At 36.3% G+C, this 22,787-nt stretch overlaps 1 protein-coding gene across 2 annotated transcripts in view; it reads left to right on the top strand.

Annotated features, from left to right (window-relative positions):
• The window catches only part of STIM2 (stromal interaction molecule 2), a 199,926-nt gene that overhangs the window by 110,497 nt on the left and 66,642 nt on the right, over nt 1-22,787 (top strand). For both annotated transcript variants that reach the window (XM_049886396.1, XM_049886397.1), the window contains exon 3: nt 5,349-5,463. In XM_049886396.1, coding sequence (XP_049742353.1) covers nt 5,349-5,463 — 115 coding nt within the window. The remainder of the gene's footprint in view (nt 1-5,348; nt 5,464-22,787) is intronic.

Below are 22,787 nucleotides of genomic sequence, written 5' to 3'. Positions count from 1 at the left end.
TTCATGAGAATGTATTCCAGATTGCCTCTGTTCTCTGGTATTTTTGTGTCAGTGTCATCATCTGTTTTAGTTGATACTTTCAAGGTTATTAAAACAAGGAATGTGTTAGTACTAACTCCTCAATTACAGCATCTTGTGTGGTGCTTCTCAGTAAAGATTTGGTGTTGCAGCAGTCTGTAGATTTACTTCCTGAATCAGTGATTATCAACTAGTGTGCCATAGTACCTTAAGCTATCTTCAGTCGTTCCAGGAAATGCAAATCAAGATAAAAATTTAACTCAGTTTTGTTAAAAAAATTACCATGAAGTTTAAATAGCTGACATAATTGAACATTTGCTATGTGCCAAACACTGTTCATTATACTTCATATGAAATAAATCACTTAACCCTACAACCCTTTGAAGTAGGGTTTTTTTTTTTTTTTTTTTACCATTTGCAGTTGAGAAAACTGAAGCAGAAAGTAACTTACTGAAGTTACGCAACAAATAAGTAGAAGATTTGGGATATCTGTGCAGTCTGGTAACTAACTGAGTCTATGCTCTTAACCATTGTGCTATCTGTTCAATACAACAGTTTTAGGAGGAAGAGGGAAACATGGGAAATTCATGCTTTAACGTGTTCTCAATTCTCAGAGATTGGGAATCAGTGCATTTTTATAGATGAATTCAGCTCATCTATAAACTTTATAATTCTTTGAAGTTTACTTCCAGTTTTGATTCCCCTTATAAATAGCTAGATTAAATGGGAATGAATTGCTAAACCTCCCTTAACCTTAACTTTCTTGTCTTTAAAAATAGGAATGACAATACCACCTTTTTTGTGGATTCTTTCCTCTGGGGCATTATACTGAGCTATTTTGGTATTATTTTCAAGACAAGAAGACCCTGCAATTGTTTTCAAGAGCTCATCTGCTTTAACTGACTCAATATCAGACCCTGAACACTGTGTTATTTTGATGACAGGTGTCCTTTTGGGAAAGTGTCTGCTGACATTGTCAGAGAAGAGGCTGTGGTTTTCCTCTCAGTGTCTGTGTTATGCATTTTGTTTCAGAATATCTGAAACAGAACTTTAACAGTATTGGGCAATCTTACTTTTATAAGTGTCTGATATTCCCCAAAATGTGTTTTTAAACTTACCTATATAATCAGGGTGAAACACATTTATTCATGTTCTAAGCTTCAACAGCAATAGCAATATCGATATATAAAAGTCACTCAAATATTTTTTATTGTCTAATACTTCTATGAACTTTTTAATAACCGTATGTGGTAGGCAGTTTTATTTTCCTCCTTTTACAGATGAGACCTGTGAGGCTAACAAGAGGTAAATAGCTTGCAAATGTCTCATAATATAAGTAGAATCAGATTTTGAATGTATGTCTGTCCAGAGCCTGAGTGCTTAACTTTGATGATAAATCACCTCTCTTGGGTATTGAGGTCTTAAAATATATATTTTAATCTAAAATGTGTATTTAAACATAAAAGTGGTAACACAGATTTATATCATGGAAACGAGGACAGGAATTTTTGTAGCCCAGGCCTCCTGAGGAACTGAAACTAGGAAGTCATCAAGAATCTCTGCAGCTTCTGGTGCTGTTTCTTTCTCTCTGGGCTCACCTCTACTGGCTTTCGTTATTTTCTCTCTCTGCACATTGGCTTCATCTGTTCTGCTTACTACATGGTCCATATTGGCTGCTCATAAAATGGCACCTTCAACACCAGTGTTTTTTTTTTCACTTTTAAATTCCAGAGCCATGGCCAAGTGACCCATCTTTTCATGGTCTCACTTATAGTTTCTTGTGAGGAAGAATCTTATTATCCTGGTATAGGCTCTGGAGTAGTTTCCTTAGATCAGGTGTTAATCCTTTGGTCAATTAGCTGTGGTAGTTGGTGATAGGTTGGGGAGATAACAACTACAAATATTCAGGGACCTACAAAAAAAAAAAAAAAAAAAATTTTTTTTTTTTTTTTTTACCACTAATGTTAGGGGATAGAATGCAAGGATAGTTCTCAAGGGATATGGCTGAATGGAGCCCCAAATTTGTCTGTAATAACATCTATCAGATTTTACTAAAGCAGAATTATAAAAATAGCTTAGAATAGTTATAAATTGTATGTTCTAAGTATAAGAAACTGACATCAGTTTATTATATAAAAACTAACTTCATGGAACTAGATATATAAACCAAATTCTTTGAATGGTACTAGATGAGTTTATTTAAAGTAATCATCCAGTTGAACTTTTTTGACAAGAATATTCAATAATTTTTTTGAGCATTCCTTTATTTTCATTGTAAATGAAATCCAACATATTATTGGATATGTTTACCAGGGAAGTCTCTATTATTTGCTGTACATTATTTGAAGATTTATTTCATGGAATTTCAAATTCTGTTTTTAGATTTCTTAATTCATGGATTTCAATAAAAATAGCAATTTTCTGTAAAGTTTTAGAGAAGTCTGAGCAGTAAGAATTGTATGTTCTCATTCTGTAGGACGTTGAGAAGAGGGTTTAATGGAAGCTGGTGATTTTTAGTGTGTTTTACTCTGGTAAACATTTTTAACTTAGTTTCCACAAAGTAATTCTAATTATTGTGTTTAGTCATATTCTCTCAACAATGTTGATGACCTGTAAGATAAAGATTATACTTATATTTTATGTGTTTTTTAATTGGTGATACCTTTAGATCATGTTTTAAAATAAAAGCATGTATTCTTAGATGGTAATTTCAGGGAAAGTATGATTTAATGTATTTATTCACTTTTCACTCAACTTTTTTAGGAATGTATAGTTCTTTTATACCGGTTGAGCTGTCTTCTTTTTTTTTTTTGCATATATCTATAAACTCATTTGTCCTTTTTAAAATGGTTCAGTAGCAAGAATGCCACATCTAGACCGTATATGGAGATTAGCTTTGTTTTCTGAAACATTGATCCTGACCTGCAGAACTCTACTTCTGGGTTCTTTGTGTTATTGTGGTGAAGAGAATTTCCTATGGCATTTTTTTTTTCTTTTTGGTATCACTTAAGTAAAACAGTTACCATTTGTTTCAACTGACTGGCGCATTTCCAAAACAGCCTTTCTCCCTCCTCTGTCCATCATTATTATTTTCAGTGTAGAATTTCTTTCTAGCTTCTGGACCTCTTTCAAGATAAAAACAGAAAAATGGGAGGGGTAATTTCTGAGCCTCTCAGTGGTAGTGATGGCTCCAGGTATCTCTGCTCTGAAGGGGTCAGTCAGGAAGAGAAGGAGGGGTGGGCAGAAATAGGATTGGACAGGAGGAGTTGGGACATTGAGGCAGGCTACCTTATACTTAAAAAAGAGGCATTGAGAATAGCAGAATATATGTGTTAGAATAGATCTTTCTAGATTAGTGCTTTTCACACTATCTATGATGGACCAGATTTTTAATTTCCAATCCGTTATACACAGAGTCTACAAGATGAGTACGTTTATCACATACCTTGATCTTAACGCTTTCAAAACATTGTCTAATTGCTATGAATGTTTCAAATTGCTACTCGCAATTTATGTACGTATTGTAGACCAATATCAGTTTTTGCACTGACACCAGCCTGCTGATAACATGTTGAATAGTCAACCTCACCATTTGAGCATGATAGATTGTATCATGCCTCCTGAGGCTTAGTCAGCATTGGCCTCCCTGGTGGTCCCTCTTGGTCAGGTCAGCTCCACTCATTGCCCTGCTCTCAGGAACCAGATCCAAAGGCCATTTTTTTTTTTTTACTGCAAAGGGCCCCACACCTCAGAAGTAATGTTGTTGATTCTAAAACCTACTTTCTTTATTTTCACTCAAGGTCATTGAAGCTCAGAAAAGAGATGATTTGCTCAGTATTATTATTATTATTTTTTATACAGCTATTAAAATTTTCTTTGTTAGTTTCAGTAGAGAACAGCTCTACTCAAAAGCAAAATTTAGTCTTTTGTGTGAAAATGATGTTCATTATTGAGGTATATAAAAGTCAGGAAAATAGGCCTCTGGGGCTTTGGGTTATGGGGACTTTGACTTTCTGCATTGTGGATTTCTGAAATAAGCGTTTGTATGATCTTATTTTTTGGAATCAGTAAAAAACCAACAAAGATACCAAGTAAAACAATAAAACAAGAAAAATAAAAAAAAATTAAGGTAGAAAAGAATAACACTTTTAAAAACTATTAGTTTTATATAATTGGAGTAATGGGTGCATATGGGAAAAGTGTCAAGAGATAAGGCGCATAAGATTGTCAGGGACAAGACTGGGAAATGGGCATGTAAGCCATGAAAAGGAGTTTTTATTTGGTAGAAAAAGTGAGGAGCAATTGAATTTTATACAATGCTGTGATATAGAGCAGGTTGGATTTTAGGAAAGGTAATTCTAGTGCTTTTTCTTCTCTATATATTTTCAGGTAAAATTGATAGAGGATAACCCTGGTGGTGTAATGGTTAAGAGCTACGGCTGCTAACCAAAAGGTCAGCAGTTCAAATCTACCAGGTGCTCCTTGGAAACTCTATGGGACAGTTTTACTCTGTCCTATAGGGTCACAATGAGTCAGAAGCGACGGTAATGAGTTTTTATACTTCAGTTTTTTAAAGTACTTCAGTTCATAGCACCATAATTGTGAATGTCTTTCAATTATAAATAATAGCTTAATAGGTGGAGAAACATACAAATATGATGGAATACTTGAGAGGATTAATGTAGAAAAAGAATAACAATTTAAAAAACTATTAGTTTTATATAATTAGAGTAATAGATTAATATGGGGAAAGTGTCATGAGATGAGGCCTAAAAGATCATTAGAGTCAAGATTGGGAAATTTATAATGTTCTGAAGTACCCCTTTTATTATTTTGTAACGAGACACAGTATATTATACTGCTGAGCAAAACCAGACTGTTTCAGTTGAATCTCAGCTCTGCTGTTCATTTTTTTTTCAATCTTCGACAAATTACTTAACCTCTTTGGACCTTGGTTTTCTCATCTTTAAAATGGGAATGATGATACTTTCCGTGGACTGTCATGAAGTTAAATGACTGCCTATGTATGTGCGTGTGTGTACAGATATATAGATATATAGGCATGTATTATCTAACTTAGAAAGTGCATGGTAAATAATGAGCGTTAATAATTGTTTTTACTGCTGCTGTTGTCATTGTTATGATTAATCGTGGAAGACATTTTATTATATAGATTTTATAAACATGTAAGAATAATGAGCATAAACTGTCAAAAATGTACTAGTTGTTATCTAAAACTAGTCACCCACTGGATTTCAATTTTTTTTCCCTCAGTGTATGGAGACTAAAATAATTTAAGTATATTTAACTTAGTGTTTTGTCTCCTATAGTTTATCAGAGAAGATATGAAATATAAAGATGCTTCTAATAAACACAGCCATCTGCACAGAGAAGATAAACATATAACTGTTGAAGATTTATGGAAACGATGGAAAACATCAGAAGGTAAGACTGTTTTAGTGATCCAGAACCTTCACTTTCTGCTACTTTCTGCCCTGCTTGGCCATTGTTAACTCACTAATTGCATATGGTTTTACAAATAAGTAAATAAATAGAAAGACATTTCTGTGAGGATGTTCATATTTTAGTAAGTAATTTTTCCTTTTTGATTTTGAAATATGATTTTTATCATTCTTAGGGTTCATTAAAGGTTGGTTTTTATATAATTTTATTCTTGTATAATTTAATACTTTATGCTAGAATAAATAAGAATGTATGCCTGAGAGCTCTGATTTGTAAAGTATTGCTTCAGCTTTTAAATAGCATCATTATGAAAGGCTTATCAAATAAAACCAGATCTGAGTTTTCTTTTCAGTTATGGAGAACAGTTCTTAAGATCTTTAGGAGACGCAGAGCTTTTCCTGGAGTAAATCTTTTATGAAGTCTAATAGTTGCATGATAAAGTTCTGTAATTCAAATTTTATGCCTGTTTTCTTAACCCTCAATTTTCAAGCTGTCATATGAGCAGTTTTTACTTAGGGTAGGAAAAGTGTGTGACCTAAAAACTGCAACTCAGTTTCTAATACTAGAAAGCTACTAAACTAAATAAATAAATAAATAAATAAACAAATAAATAAACAAATAAATAAATAAAGTTCATTAAGCTTTTTTTTTTTTTCTAAGTAAGAGTGAAGTAAGATGCTTTTTTTCCTACTGTTCCCATTCTTTTATGAGTGTCAGGCAATCATATTGTAGCATATATTTTTCTCTGCAAGTTTGAATAACGAAATGAAATGAAAACGAAACTAGTGAAGATTACCAAGTAGGAATATGAAGAAATAATAAAATTTATTAGACTGTCAGTGGTAATATTTGGAAATGGGAAAATGTAGAAAACTATCCTGCTAATGCCCGGTATTTTTCTTGATGTGGAAGGTTTATAGCTTACTTACATGTTGGTTTTCACTTTTTAAAAGAGCCTGTCGAAATGTATTGAGGAAAAGAAAAAGAAAGGATTAAAAAAAAATCACTAACTTAAAAGAAATACACCTAGACTTTAAAAATCTATCTCATCTTTTACCCTCCCCATACCATTTTAAAATAAATGACTATAAATAGGAATAGGAATAAACTAATGTAAATTTCGTGGGGGAAAGTAATAGAATAGTGGAAAACTGTTGTTGTTAGATGCCATTGAGTCAATTCTGACTCATAGTGACCCTGTGCACGGCAGAACGAAACACTGCCCGGTCCTGTGCCATCCTCACAATTGTTGCTATGCTTGAATCCACTGTGTCAGTTCATCTCATCCAGGGTCTTCCTGTTTTTCGCTGACCCCCTACTTTACCAAGCATGATGTCCCTCTCCAGGGACTGATCCCTCCTGATAATATGTCCAGAGTATGTGAGACATAGTCTCACCATCCTTGTTTCTAAGGAGCGTTCTGGTTGTACTTCTTCCAAGACAGATTTGTTCATTCTTTTGGCAGTCCACGGTATGTTCAATATTCTTCGCCAGCACCATAATTCAAAGGTGTCAGTTCTTCTTTGGTCTTCCTTATTCATTGTCCAGCTTTCACATGCGGATGAGGTGATTGAAAACACCATGGCTTGGGTCAGGCCCACCTTAGTCCTCAAGGTGACATCCTTGCTTTTCAACACTTTAAAGAACTCCTTTGCAGCAGATTTGCCCAATGCAATTCATCTTTTGATTTCCTGACTTCTGTTTCCACGGGTATTGATTGTGGATCCAAGTAAAATGAAATCCTTGACAACCACGGTATTTTCTCTGTTTATCATGATGTTGCTTATTGGCCCAGTTGTGAGGATTTGTGTTTTTTTTTATGTTGAGGTGTAATCTGTGCTGAAGGCTGTGGTCTTTGATCTTCCTTAGTAAGTGCTTCCAGTCCTCTTCACTTGTAGCAAGCAAGGTTGTGTCATCTGCATAATGTAGGTAGTTAATAAGTCTTCCTGCAATCCTGATGCCCTATTCTTCATATAGTCCAGCTTCTTGGATGATTTGCTCAGCATGCAGATTGAGTAAGTATAGTGAAAAGATGCAACCCTGACACACACCTTTCCTGATTTTAAACCATGCAGTATCCCTGTATTCTATTTGAATGACTATTGGTCTTTGTACAGGTTCCGCATGAGCACAATTAAACGTTCGGAAATTCCCTTGTAGATATTGCTGAAGAAATTGAAGATCTACTACAGGGCCCATTGATAGTGTTTTTTAGAATTTGAGTATGTGATAAGTTGAATGGAGCCTAGTGAATGAAGAAAAATGGATTTGACTACTTCTCATCATCTCTGCTACCACCTTGGTTCAGCCACCATCATCTCTCTCTGTCTTTTATAATTATGGTAAAACACATGTGAGAAAACAATTGGCATTTCACACCATAACCTCTTGTCTGGATAATTGCAGTAGCCACCTAAATCGTTTCCCTGGTATACCTGTGCTCTGCTGTAGTCTGTTCTTCACCTAGCTAAGTAATCTTTTAAAAATATAAATCAAATCTGTTCAGTACCCTGTAATAAAAAAAAAAAAAAAAAAATAGCTCTGAGAAAAAGCTAAAGTGTTTTCGAAGACCAGACACCCTGGTGGCGTAGTGGTTAAGTGCTACGGCTGCTAACCAAAGGGTCAGCAGCTCCTTGGAAACTCTATGGGGCAGTTCTACTCTGTCTTATAGGGTTGCTATGAGTCGGAATTGACTCGACGGCACTGGGTTTGGGGTTTTTTTTTTTTTTTTTTTAAGACCAGTAAGCCCCTATCCGATGAGCCCTCCTCTGCCCCTACTGCTTTTTCTCTCACCTCTTCTAATCCCTCCTTCTTTCCCTTCACCATGCTGCATTCAAACTGGACGCCTTGCTGTTCCTCAAATGCAAGGCCATTCTGCCCTAGGGCCTTTGTACTGGCTCTTTTGTCTGTTTAGAATACTGTTTTCCCAGATATCCTCATGGCTAACTCCCTTACCTCTTTCACTCATGTCTTTATGACAGACTACTTTCTCAGTGAGACCCACCCTGACCACCGTATTTAAAACTGCAAACCACACCCCTCTTTACTCTTTAGGGCACTCTTGCCATCCCTACTTAGTTTCACACTTTCTTTTTCCCATAGCGTTTATCACCTTCTAAGATATTATATAATTGACTTATTCATGTTTTACCTCCCTTCTCCCTTTTCCCTGACCCTGAGAATGTGTAAGCTTCAGAGAGTGAAGGTGGGTGGTGATGGTGACTTTGTCTATTTTGATGATGTTAATGTATCCCAAATCTAAGGGCACTATGTCCTCAAGCCCCTCTTTGGTTTCCTACCTTAGTGAGTTTGGTGAGATCATTTGTGACCTGTGAGAACATTTGTTTTCACTTATGGGTTTTTCAAGTTGAGCAGCCTCTTAAGCCTCTTTTTTTCTAGGCCTTCAACTTAATCAGAAACCCTGGTGGTGTAGTGGTTAAGAGCTACAGCTGCTAACCAAGAGGTTGGCAGTTCGAATCTGCCAGGCGCTCCTTGGAAACCCTGTGGCGCAGTTCTACTCTGTCCTGTAGGGTCGCTAGGAGTCAGAATTGACTGGACGGCAATGGGTTTCTTTTTTTTGGTTTACCTTAATGTCTGCCCTCTAAGATCTCTGTGTTACGATGGTGAGAAGATTTCCCCCTAAGTCTCCAATAACAGTTGACCGAAGTTACCTACTCTCTGCTTCCTTTCTTTTGAACCCCAGTCTCCCACATAACCTTCTTGGGGAAGCAGGGGCTGGGAGGAATAGTCTCAGAGCCCCTCCTACTGAATCAGTTGCTTGGGAGAGGGGAGATGAGAAAGAAGAGTGAAGTCAACTTTGCTCACTAGAAGCTCAAAAGTGGCTTAATTGATTTTCTCAACCCATGTCAGAACCCTTTTTATTTATTAAAGGGACCATGTAAGGCTGGGGCATTGTTGCTAGAGCAATGGTTTTTAAATCATAGTCTGACAAGCCTCAGGATTCTGAAAGGTGTCTCAGGGACAGTATATACTGAAGGTTAAGTGTTTGGTTTTATCTGGTATTTTTTTTTTTCTGTCTAAGATTGCACTTGGGAAACAAAAAATGGTTCTGTTTAAAAGTTTGAAAATTGCTGATGTAGAGATTAGAATATACCTCTAGCAATAATATGTAACTCAAGGTTGTTTAGTTGAATATGAATACAAGCACACACACCCACATATATATACTGTCACATACACACACACATACACATATGTACCTACATACACACACACACAAACTTTGCCCATTGTTGTTGTGGCTCCAGTGTCTAGTGCAGTGCCTTACTTTGGTAGTCAGTAAATATTTGTTGTATGAGTGAATTGCATAACGCCTGAGAGCACTGGATGCTCAGTAATTCAGTTCATCAGATACCTTGAGTATAGGCATTTTTGCTATAATGTTTTATATATATATAAGTACATTTTTTGTAACAGGTTTTGCAAAATTGTGAACTTAAAAATAACGGTTTATATAACACAAAACTTACACAGCTTAATAACCAGAGCACTAACCATACTAATAAAAATACTAATCAAACCCAAACCTGTTGCCATGGAGTTGATTCTGACTCATAGCGACCCTATAAGATAGAGTAGAACTGTCCCACAGGGCTTCCAAGAAGTGACTGATGGATTCATACTGCTGAACTTTTGGTTAGCAGGCGTAGATCTTAACCACTGAGCTACCAGGACTCCAGTAAAAAATACTAAAAAAAACATGTGAAAGTACTAATCAATAAATGCTATAGCACATATAGGACTTTATCTTAAAAAAAAAAAAAGTAAGTAAAGGTAACTTAATGGAAGGGAGCATTAGGAAGGGTTGAGTTTGCTAAATTATGGGGACAAGGACAAAATGCCGAAAGATGAGAACTGAACTGAGCAACAGGCATTCTTCCAAGGCAGAGGCTGTGGCCAGACTGAGCTAAGAGGAAGAAGGAGGGGTGAATGGATGTTACGGTCATAGCTTGCAGTTTTGGCTGTTAGTACACTTTGCATCCATCTGCTGTTGCTTGGCAGGGTAAAATGTTAACATTTTAGGAAAAGTCACATAAGAAATGATGTGACTTGCGTATTGACATGATCCCTCTTTACTTTCACATAGGTTAGTTAATGTTACAGAGTCACATGTGGCAGAACAAGGTATCTATTATGTACGAAGCAGGCATTCCACTGGATTAAAAAAAAACCAAACCAAACCAGTTGCCCTCAAGTCAGTTTTGACTCATGGTGACCCCATGTGTTTCAGAGTAGAATTGTCCTCCATAGAGTTTTCAGTTGTTGTGATCTCGGGTCCTAAAGATGAATCAACTTGGGTCCAGGTTATAAGAAAGAAAGAATTGGGTGGGAAATAGGAAGTAAGCAAATAATTATAATATATGGTGATATATAAATAATAGAAGTATTCATAGGATATGGAGGTAGCTCACTGGAGGGAGTAATTAACTCTCTGGAAGGATTATATGCAGAAGGTAGTGGTTGGGACAGTCTGTGAAGGTTGAGTTCTGAAGTTCTGAAAGGGGCTGAGAAGGTAGACCATAAATGGTCGCCTCCTCATGACTCCTTCAGTCACCTGGAAATTTGCTAGACTTGGAGGTTGCATGCTATAGTAAGAGTGTGGGCCTTCAGGTTATACAGATTTAAACCCTGGCCTTTCCATTTATGGACATTGAGACGTTGTTAGCTGCTTGCAAGTTGGCCCTAACTCCTGGCAGCCTTGTGCATAACAGAATGAAATGTTGCCGGTCCTATGCCATCATCATGATTGTTGGTATGTTTGAGCCCATTTTTTTAACTATTGTGTCAGTCCATGTTATTGATGGTTTCCCTCATTTTTGTTGGCCCTCAGCTTTACCAAACGTGATGCCCATCCCTTTCAAGCAGTTGATCTCTTTTCATGACACATCTAAAGTGAGCTGAAGCCTCACCATCCTGGCTTCTAAGGAGCACTAGGCACATTATTTAATTCATTTTTAAAATGTGATTCTTATGTGATATAAATGAGTAATGTAGTGAAAGTCCCTGACAACACCTGGTAGACACATAGTAAATGTTTATTTGTGTTTGCAGTAATACTGAATAAAATGTTTAGCTGTATTTAAAATTGCAGAAGGTTTTTAATTCTGTCTCATAATATTCATCAATAAAATGAGCAAGTAGTATTAGGCTGTATACCCATCACGGTGTGCAACTCTCTAGGGGGTGAAATGTACCTGACATCTTTATGGAATGTTGTCATTTGGGGAAAAATAAAATCGTGTTACCCAGAAGTTGATCCTGACCTCACATAGAAAACTTCCAACAGTGACCTGAATGTAGTTTTTGTGTGTGTGTAGAGAATGCTTGGTCAGGTAGCATATGGCAACAACCCAATGCAAATGAAGCCATTGTAAAAGATAGTAATAGATTTCAGATAGATTTTGATAAACTGGAGGAGTTGTTAGAATCACTGAATGCAGTTAAGTAGTAGCTAGATACCAAAGGAAGAGAAATGTAAATAAAAGATTATTGCGTAGGTATGAGATTCATAGACTGTAATAGATAACAACCGATTAAGTAATGTACTGTTTTTAAAAAAGGTAACTCATTTGGCTTAATGGTAATTATAACATGTGACCCTCATGAGGTAATCTTTCCGTCCTGTTCGGCATGAGTCTTATCTTACCTAAGGTCACTGTGTAATTTTGGGCTTTACAAACTGAATAGACATCTGGAAATTTTGGAGAAGATTTATTTATTTATTTTTAAATTTATTTTCTTTTAGGATTAGGGAATTAAAGGAGCTGAGCTTATTTTGGAGGAGAGAGATGTACACATTTATCAGTGGTCGTTTTCAAGTGTATGTAATACCTAATCAGAGAGAAATGATCAAGTGCATTTTTTTTTTTCCTTTTAGGACAGCAAAAATGTAAATGTTACATAATAGGGAACTTATAAGGAAAAAACTCTTCCTCTGGGTGTGAAAATTTAAGTAGATCTTTAAATGTTGATAAAATCTACCTGATTTTTAAAGTGTATGTTATTGGTTACAATGAGACTGCAATAAAAAATAGTGTAAGTGGAACACTACATATTGTTTAGCATCACCAGAAGAGTAATTCAGAGCTTGGAGATAATAAGGTAGCATATTTTTGTGGCATCCGTCAGAAAAATATATATTTGTATATTTACAGTATGTGCAGCAGTCACTGTGGTAGGATACAAAGAAGTATAAGATATGATCCTTGTCTTCCAGAAGCTTGGAAGAGATGTTATAGACGCACCCATGAAATGTTAAATAACAGTACAAGAAGGTTTGACTGCCTATGGCTGAGTGGTGTTATGTGGGGGTTGAGAGAATAGACAGATTAATTATGGGGAAGGCTTCATTAGAGAGGTGGTTCTATAGCGGGATTTTGAAAGATAGAATTTTCTTAGCAATGAGAAGGTTATAGAGGAATACAAAGGTTAGCACATTAAAATGAATATGTGAACAGGTATAATTTCAAATTTAAATTCTCAATCCTTCGAATAATCACAATTTCCAAACCAGAAATAGAATGTTTTAGTGTATGTGAGATAATAATAAATCACTGTTTTAATATTTTTCTTTTGCTATTAACATGTAGTGCTTAACCTTTCCGTGTCTTAGTTTCATCATCTCTTAAATGGCACAAAAGTAGTCTACTGTATATTTGTTGAGGATTAAATGTGTTTAAAAATGTGAAGTTGTTAGAATAATGCCTAGCACAATTTTTTTTAGTAAGTGCTCAATGACTGTCCATTGTTATTTAAGTGCTCAATGAGCATCCATTGTAATTACTGTTTTTGTAAGGTAAATGCGAATGTGGCACATGTGAGAACCTAAGAGACTGATATTGCTGGCAGAGACATCTGAGTCAGGGAATAGTGAGAACTAGGGTCAGCTAGAGAGGGAGACCTAGGAGCCCTGGTGACACAGTGGTTAAGAGCTTGGGTGCTAACCAAAAGGTCTGCAGTTCGAATCTACCAGCTGCTTCTTGGAAACCCTATGGAGCAGTTCTACTCTGTCCTGTAGGGTCTCTTTGAGTCGGAATCGACTTGATGGCAATGAGTTTGGTTTTTGGAGATGGAGACCAGACTCTCCTGAGCCATGATGTTTAAACCTGTTGAGCTACCCCAAGATTGACAAGTAAGATTCCACTCATAGACCAGCACAAGTGTCAATTGGTAGTAGCTGCCTGGAGCACTGTATTAAGGAAGCTTGGTCCGTGTCTTGTCTCAGTAGTGAAGAAGGATATTATTATAGCAATTATAGATTAGCAGTGTCTTTTAGTGTTTACTATATGCGTTGGAGGTGGTAGGGTATTTTAGCAGTTTTATCATCATTGCACTAAGTATCAGGAGCTTTTCATCTTCTTGTTTTAGAAGGCCTCGTTGTATAGAACAGTTCCAGGAAGATGAATTGGCTACAGTCAGAAAGACCAGCTTTGCATTTTATATAATGTAAATTAGAAAGGAGGTATGAAAAAATCATGAATTTTGAGAAACATTTTAAAGGAAGACTTGGCTCAACTTTTCCCTTTTCTTAGAATGAATTCCAATTTCTTTTCCCCTCTGTGATTTTTAGGTGCATTACGCTTGAGGGGATTCATTTAACTGATTTCATACAGTCTTAGTTATCTAGTGCTGCTGTAGCAGAAATATCACAAGTTAGTGCCTTTAACAAACAGGAATTTATTTTCTCACAATTTTGGGGGCTAGAAGTCCAAATTCAGGGTGCTGGCTCTAGGGGAAGGCTTTCTCTCTCTGTTCTGGAGGAAGGTCCTAGTCTCTTTGAGCTCCTGGCCCTAGACAGTCTTCATGTGGCTTGGCATGTGTCTTCCCCTATCTCTCCTCTGCTTGGTTGTTTAATCTCTGTTAATATCTCCAGAGAGATTGCCTCAAGATACACCTATAGGAATTGTTTACATAACAAAGACAACCTATTCCTAAATGGAATTATAACCACAGTCATAGAGGTTAGGATTTACAACACACATTTTGGGGTGGACATAATTGAATCCATAACATACAGTAAACATATTTTTGTAAATGTTTATTGTGAGCAAGGCATTGTTCTAGGTGTTGAGAATACACAGATGAAGAATATGCTCACTATCCTTCCCTAGTCAACAATCTGTTGGTGGAGAAACATCTATTAGCAAGTAATTAAAGGATATGATGTGATCTGTAATTGAGATACGTAGGAGGCAGTATGGGATGAAGAATAACATGTCTTGTCTGCTTGCAGAGGTGAAATGAGGCCAGAGGAGTTGCATTAAAGGACATTTACCTTTCCTCTCTTGTCAGTCCTTTACCAAAAGGCACTCAAGTTGGATTGATAGCTTTAAGGATATTTGCTGTTAATATAGTACATTTAAAACCACGAGGCTCTTCTGTGCCACGAATGCTTGTGCTGCTTTATTAAACTAGATATTTACACTTCCAACTTTTATTCACTAGTTTTAGCTGTAAGAGAAGCTCTTGTTAACCATCAGTAGAGTTATTGGATTTTTGTCATCCACAGAAAGTAATTTACACAAGGGAAAGTCTGTTCTTGAGGTAGAATGCAGCTTCTGAATAACAGATGTCATTGTCTGCAGTGCTGACAAAAGGTCTTTCTTTTGTAGGCAAAGTTTCTTGTCTGTAGAGACTAGGTGACACAACATGACGCTCATTCTTTCAGCCAACACTGAAGAGTGCTTAACATGGAAAAGTGTCATAACCATTTCTTGATCACTTTGCAAATCAGGCAAATTGTTTTGTATTAATCAGAACTGAGTTTTTTTACTTTGTATAAAGTGTGTCCTTTATCCTTTTATAATCAAGTAGCTTTTTTTTTTTTTTAAATAAAATTATCCAAATAAGTTCAGAGCACTCATAATAAATTGTTGATCAGTCTTAATTATGATCCTACGCTAGCATTTTGGTCTCTGTTCCCTTTGTTTGAGATCTACTCACCAAACCCTTTTGGTTATTATTGTATTAGCTTTCTTCTTTACTGTTTCTGTTTTATTGTTGACATGCGTCCTTTTTCACCTCAGGACACTAGAGTTTTAGAGATTTAAAATCATTGCATATACTGAGTTGCCAGTACTAATTATGTCTGTTTAATTTGTGGAAGATACTTGACTTTGAGTAAAATCCACCTTCCTTTTATAGATCTTTTTTGGTTTTTATTCTGAAATAGAGACCACCTCTCAAAATAGAGGTACACTATCACATCTCTTTGTGCTATGTGCTCTAGAAAATTTCTATTCTATAGGAACACATGAAGTAGACATGTTGCCAGTCTCATTTTTCTCAGATAATGAGTTTTCCCTGGGTAATGAGTTTTTCCAGCATGTAATTAATCTTATGAAGCTTTTCTTATTGTTTAAGGAAGTACTATTCTAAAATTGTGAATTTGCCTTATTATGGTATTCTGTGTACCTGAATTATCCTGCATTTCTCCTCTGCTGTGTTCACAGACTCAAGGGATATCTCATGTTTGGAGTACAGTAACAACCTTCTGCAGAAGGTGAAAATGAAGGCTGTCTCCTTTTCACTGTTTATGATGGACTGACTAGAAAACAGTAGGCTTTTTTGAACATCATACTGTTCTTTCCTCCCTGTTCACCCTTTCTTCAACAGTTGAGAGTGAGTTGCATATGGACACATACATGAAATTTTTGCCTTATTAGCCCTTGGTTTGGGAAGGGAGTGGGTAGGGTAGGAGGGACTTTGGATACATCCTGGATGTTATTGTAAGAGATTCACTATGTTAACTTCTAGTTTTGGTGGAGCAAATATTTTATTCCTGTTGCTTTTGGATAAGGTGGCCCCCCCGTGGTATAGTGGTTAAGAGCTAGGCTGCTAACCAAAAGGTCAGCAGTTCGAATCCATCAGCTGCTCCTTGGGAACCTTATGGGGCAGTACTGCTTTACCCTATAGGGTTGCTTTGAGTTGGAATCGACTCGACGGCAATGGGTATGGGTTTTTGGATAAGGAATTTGTTTATGATAGTATTCTTCTCTTCAAAGACAGTTAAAAATTTTTTTTTTCTTTAAAAAAAAAAAAAAAAACCTTATGCGTACTTAGGTTTTTTTTCATTCCACTGATTGTTGCTTAGCAACTTAGAAGCAACTGAAATAGGAATTTTGCAAATTACAAATAAAACAAAAAAATAAAAATTTCAAACACATCAACTAGACTTTTCAATTTGATTGTGAACTTGGTTCATTTTTAACATTTCTGCATCCGAAATGTATATGTATATTCATATGTGTTATATATATAAATATATCCCAGTGCCGTCGAGTTGAGTCGATTCCGACTCATAGCGACCCTATATATAAAAAAAAAAAAATTTTTTTTTTTTTAATAGCTCTCCGAAAATGAACAGTAAAAAACAGGACAAATCATACTGCATGTATATGTTTCACACGTAAAATTTTTTTCACTCCGTAGAGGCTTACTCTGAATGTAATAGAACAAAGAAAGCTTCTATTGTCTAACTTTCTCATCGGATTTCATATTTTATTTTAAAGATAAGGACCTCTTTAATAAGAGTCCCTTAATAAGCACTCTCCTAACACTTGACCAATCTTCTGTTTGTCTCTTTGCTTCACCATGAATTCTTCCAGGATGCTGAAAATGATGGGCCATTTACATATTTTTGATTTCAGTGTTTTAAATCAGCCACTTAAGTTATTATTTGAGATTAAGAGCCTACGTCAGTCTGACAAAATGAAGCCACAAATATCACAGTCTCATAGAAGGAAATTTAGGTTTTACTTCCATCATCAATTTTTTTCCTTACCATGTAATTACCTTAAAAAAAAAAAAATATATATATATATATATAAAAATATATAAAACAAACGCCTATCACTAGGCACTTACAGCTGCTAAGGACTGTAATTCTAAAACAAAATTAATAATGAGTTTGGGATTCACCCACCTAAAGTTATGATAGTTAAAATGATGTGAATCAAAAGTTCACTAAGACAAGGAAAATAAAAAGAATAACCCTCTGGGGAATACTGGCAATAAGGCAAACGGAAGGGAATAAACAACTGCTATCGGAGACATGGGAGGAGAATCAGGAAGGTACATTGTCAGTAAAGTCTAGAGAGGAGAGTTTTCAGGAAGGGATGGATGGTTGTATAGAAAAGGGTATAGTCCACTACATTGAAAAGTATCTGCTGAGAGAGCCCTCATGAAGAATATTTTTTAGGTCTTATAAGAGTAAATGTACTTCTGTCTGACATACTGGAGAAATGCTGAGAGTTTGGCCCCTGGACACCCTTTTAGCTCAGTACTGAGATCACTCTTGACGTTCACCTTTCGTCCAAAGATTAGACAGGCCCATAAAACAAAACGAGACTGAAGGGGCACACCACGCCAGGGGCAAGGACAAGAGGGCAGGAGGAGACCTGAAAGCTGGTAATGGGGAACCCAAGGTCTAAAAGGGGAGAGTGTTGACATATCATGGGGTTGGCAACCAATGTCACAAAACAATATGTGTATTAATTGTTTAATGAGAAACTAATTTGATCTATAAACCTTCATCTAAAGCACAAAAAAAAAGAAGAAATGTGCTTCTGAACCAGGGCTTCAGACTGGTTCGTTCCAGTTTGAACCCCTGTCAAGAATTCGCATTTCTAACAAGTTCCCAGGCAATGCTAATACTGTTGGTTAGGGATCATTTCTGAGAACCATTAGTAGAGCATTGGTTCTCAAAATTTATTATACATAAGAATCACCTGAGGATCTTGTTAAAATGTAGATTCTGATTCAGCATATTTGGGGTGGAACTGAGATTCTCAGCAGGGGTTCGAATCAGAACGAACTGTTCAGAAGCCCTGTTCTGAACAGATGCTTTTTGCTTTATCTTGTGACTCCTGTGACTGGTATTTCTTCCTTCTTTGCCCACCTTTTTGTAGAAGTTATTTAGGATCTTTTATATATTTTGTACACATTTCTTAACCCAACTTTATTATATTTTCTGGTTCATTGATATTTTTCAATTTTTATTGTCTTTATATCATATGAATCTTGGTAAGTCATTTCTTTTCTCTCTCTTTAATGATGGGGGGATGGATAGAGAGAAAAAAGATGAAAAATAGCTAGTAGTTTGATAATAGAGAAACACAATATATGAAAAGAAGCCATTAGATTTGACAAGGAAAAAAATTCTTAACCTTCAAGAAATCAATTAAAAAATTCGCAGGAGGAATTGAATCACATTTAAAAGACTCAGGGGAATGTGAAGCAGAACAGTGGGCAACCCCATATTTAAGGGGTAGGGAAGAAAATGGAAGGCATTTAAATGGTATTTGAAGATTGGTAGTATAATCAAGTAAAGAGTTTTCATACGAACTGGTAAATCTGAATGTGCTTGAAAGAAAAAGGACTTTTTTTTTTAATTGAATATTAAAAAAATTTCAATTCAAGTACTTTTTGTGCACCTACTGTGTGTAAGAGGTGGTGTTATTATATTTTTCCATCTAATGTCAGTATCTCGTTTCTTCATGGATAATTGTATTCGTTATAGATTTTAAAAATTTTGCTAGGCTAATAAAAAATGAATTTAAGCTAAGACAGGCAAGAAATTTACTGACAGAATTATTCTCCCTTCCTGGATAGCACTGAATCACAGGCATGTTTCTACCCATTTTCAAATTCTTAGAATTCATTTCCTATGAAGAATTTGGCAATCCCTGTTAAGCATTGTCTAGACCTTTTTGAAAGGGGCTAGAGGTGTAGTGAACAAACGTTTAGTGGGTTTGGAGGGGTGAGCAATTAGAGCGGAGGACCCAAGAAGTCCCATACCTTTTAAATTTGTCTTTGCATTTGTTTGGTTTGTTTCTGAATTAGTGTAAGCTATAGAACTCTAACACCATTATTTTCCATGTTTTGCCCAGTACCAAATATTTTCTGGCAGAATTTTAATGATAATGCTACAGCTTTACTACAATGAAAATAATAGGTTTCTGTGTACTAGCTGCATACCCACTGATCCAGAACCTGTGACGTTAGCAAAGGTAAGCATAACCCAGATTGCAGTGTGAGATAGTTGAAGATTGATCTGCTTTGGTAGTTGTCTAAATTTCCCTCATCTCTTTTTAATGAGCATGCCCAATTGCATGAATCTGACGTGAGGTTAGACTGCATTCTCTTGTAGATGTGTAATTGGAAGCTCTTGAAAGAGGGAAGGTTAAGTTTTAAGTTAGTGAATATATGTTTTAGGACTGCGTCTAGGTTCTTCTGAGTGGTTTTTAAGAATGCCTAAAAAAGTAATTACTCTAGTTTCTAGTGGAACCTGCACTATGTTAAATACTAGAGGCTATATTACAAAACTAAACGCTTCATAAATTCCTGTGCATAACTGATTGTTCAGTTTACTTTGTTGAGTGGTTTGGAATTACAGTATACCATGTCTTCTTTTTTATTGCAGAGCTTTGTTTTTAAAATTGAATAACTTGTCTTAGTCTCTTTTTAGTGGCAAAGGATAAAGAGATTCAAATTATCTTGAGTGATGGCAAATTTGTTGTAAGGATATTCTGCCAGTCAAGGATTTGATTAATTGCAAGTGATAGAAATCAGACTCATTAGTTCCATTCATTTGTTAAGTCATCAAAAATTTATTTAGTACTTCTGTGAGACAGACACTATTCTAGGCATTGGGGATAGAGCACTGAACAGAATAGATTTCCTGCCCTCATGGAGCTAGCTGTCCTCTAGGGAGACAGATAAGGAACAAGTTTGCACGTGTGCATGTAAATACATACACTCACACAGTTGCAGGTACAGATAAGCAATGCGATGCCAATAAAGCAGAGTAGCTGGACAGTCAGTGACCAGGTACCCAGGAAGGAACATGAGCTGTTTATTTATTTAGCATTACATTTTAGAATCTATTAACACTATTTGCCCATGTATTTTTTTCATTGTAAATCACTAGGACTTAAAATACTTTAAGCTTCAAAGCTATTTCCTATCACTTAGCAAACTAGTTCACAACTGTCAGCTCTGCAGCTCATAAAGGGAAAGAAGAAAAAAACCCCAAAGTCATATGGGAAAATTTCTCATTATGTCATAATAATCTTTTAATCGGTATAAAAACGTCTTATTCATAATTATTGCACAGTTTTTTTCTAATTACAAAAGCAATACATACCGTTATGCCAATTGACATAGATGTCCCCCAAAACTATGGTTCCTAGCCCCAGCCCCTCTATCCCTCAAAGTGTTTGGATGTGTCTAGGACACTTCTTTGCTTTTGCGGACGGAAGCTACTTAAATAATGTAGTCAAGAAGAACTTCCAAAGAAATGATATTTGATTATAGAACTGAGTTATGAGAGTGAGCCAGGGGATGATCTGGGTGAAGTTGTATTCTGGGTATAGAGATTGGCAAGGTTAAGACTCAAAGGCTGGAATAACCTTTAATTATTTAGGGGAGTAAGAACGCTAGTGTAACTAGAAGGTGGTGAGGGAAGGGGAGAATGGCAGGAGATAAATAAGGCCAGTGAGGTAGACAGGGGCCAAATGTCACAGGACATTGTAGGTCCTGGTAAGAAGTTTGGGGTTTATTGTAAGTATAATGTAAGTATGTTGCAAACCATTTCGGGTTTTGAGCAAAGAAGTGATGCAATTTATGTTTTGAAAAGATTATGGTTACTGTGTGGATATTAGATTCTTGGGGGAGGGGAGCAAGAGTAAAAGTGGAAGAACTGTGGAGGCTTTTGAAGTGAACTGGTGAGAGATGATGGTGACCTGGGCTAGGAAAGTAGGAGGGAGGTCTGATTCATGATACATTTTGAAGGAATAACTGACAGGATTTGCTGTTGGATTGGATTCAGAGAGTTGGGGGTGGGCAAGATAAAGGATGATCCCTGGGTTTCGAGCCTGAACAATTGAGTACTAATTTGTGCCACTTACTGAGATGCCATTTACTGGGAGGATGAGGGAAGGAAGAGGTGAGAGAGTTGTGGAATCAGAGTTCACTTTTGGTTGTATTAAGTTTGACATGTTTATTAGATAACCAAGTGAGAAAAAGGTTTATATGCAAGTCTGTCCCAGTTGGCAGATTTGGGAGTCATCAGTGAAGAGATGATCTTTTAAATTGATGGTCCTGAATGGAATCATCCAGGTAGAGAGTTTAGATAATGCATTCTTAACAGGGATGATATCTATTATAGGGGGAAAGACTATTTACAATGACTCCAAAAGGCCGTAGTACATAAATAGATATACAGTATATCTGTGATATTAAAATTTCACAGAGATGGAGGCAATTAGGCAAAGAAGTCTGAAAAGCCTCCTTAGAGAGGAGCAATCATGAAAGAAAAAAAGGTTGAAAAACATTAATTGAGATCATAATGAAAAGAGGTAGAGTTAGTGCTGAGAGGTCAAGAAGCAGAGGAGGAGCCAGGCAAGAAAACTTAGAAGCAGTGACTCATGAGATAGGAGGAGAACCAGGAGGATGTGGGGTTCTGGAAGCCTAGTGAAGAAAGTGTTTCAAGAAAGAGGAAACAGTCCATGTCAGATGCTTTAAAAATTTGAATATGATGAAGTCAGACCTCACCATTGGATTAGCATAGTTGAGGTTGAGGTGGTTGGTGATCTTGACAAAAGCAGTTTCGCCTGTAATGGTGGAAGTGAAAGTCTGATTGGAAAGAATGAAAGAGGAAGGACAGACAGTACATACTGTTGATTTTTGAAATGAGTAAAGAAATGAAACTATGATACCTGAAGGTAAATATGATGTGAAGAAAGTTTTTCTGTAGTTTAAAATACGGGAGATTTTATAGCACATGTACATATGTACCGAAAAGAAAAAAAAAAAAGTTTTTTTTTGGTACATATAGGAAATGACCCAGTTAAGAAATAATTGATATAGGAGAAAATTAAACTATCTTAATTATGAAAAACTATCCTCATTTAGGAAACCCTGGTGGCGTAGTGGTTAAGTGCTACGGCTGCTAACCAAAGGGTTGGCAGTTTGAATCCGCCAGGTGCTCCTTGGAAACTCTGTGGTGCAGTTCTGCTCTGTCCTATAGGGTGGCTATGAGTCGGAATTGACTCGATGGCACTGGGTTTGGTTTGGTTTTGGTTATCCTCATTTAATAAGAAGCACAGGTGTATATCATGAGCTTAATCCACCCTCTGTTTCTTTCTGGATTCTGATTCTATTTCCTCCTCCTGCTTTCCCTAGAGGCTAGGTTTGTGGTGCTGGCAGATGTAGGCTTACATTTTCCCAGGATCATAACCAAAGAGGAACAGGAGTCTTCCCTGCCTTGACCAATTAGAAAAAAT

Source organism: Elephas maximus, chromosome 5, assembly GCF_024166365.1.
Source record: "Elephas maximus indicus isolate mEleMax1 chromosome 5, mEleMax1 primary haplotype, whole genome shotgun sequence".
Lineage (NCBI taxonomy): Eukaryota > Metazoa > Chordata > Mammalia > Proboscidea > Elephantidae > Elephas > Elephas maximus.
The sequence above is the reverse complement of the archived record's forward strand: the minus strand, read 5'-3'. Positions and strand labels throughout refer to the sequence as shown.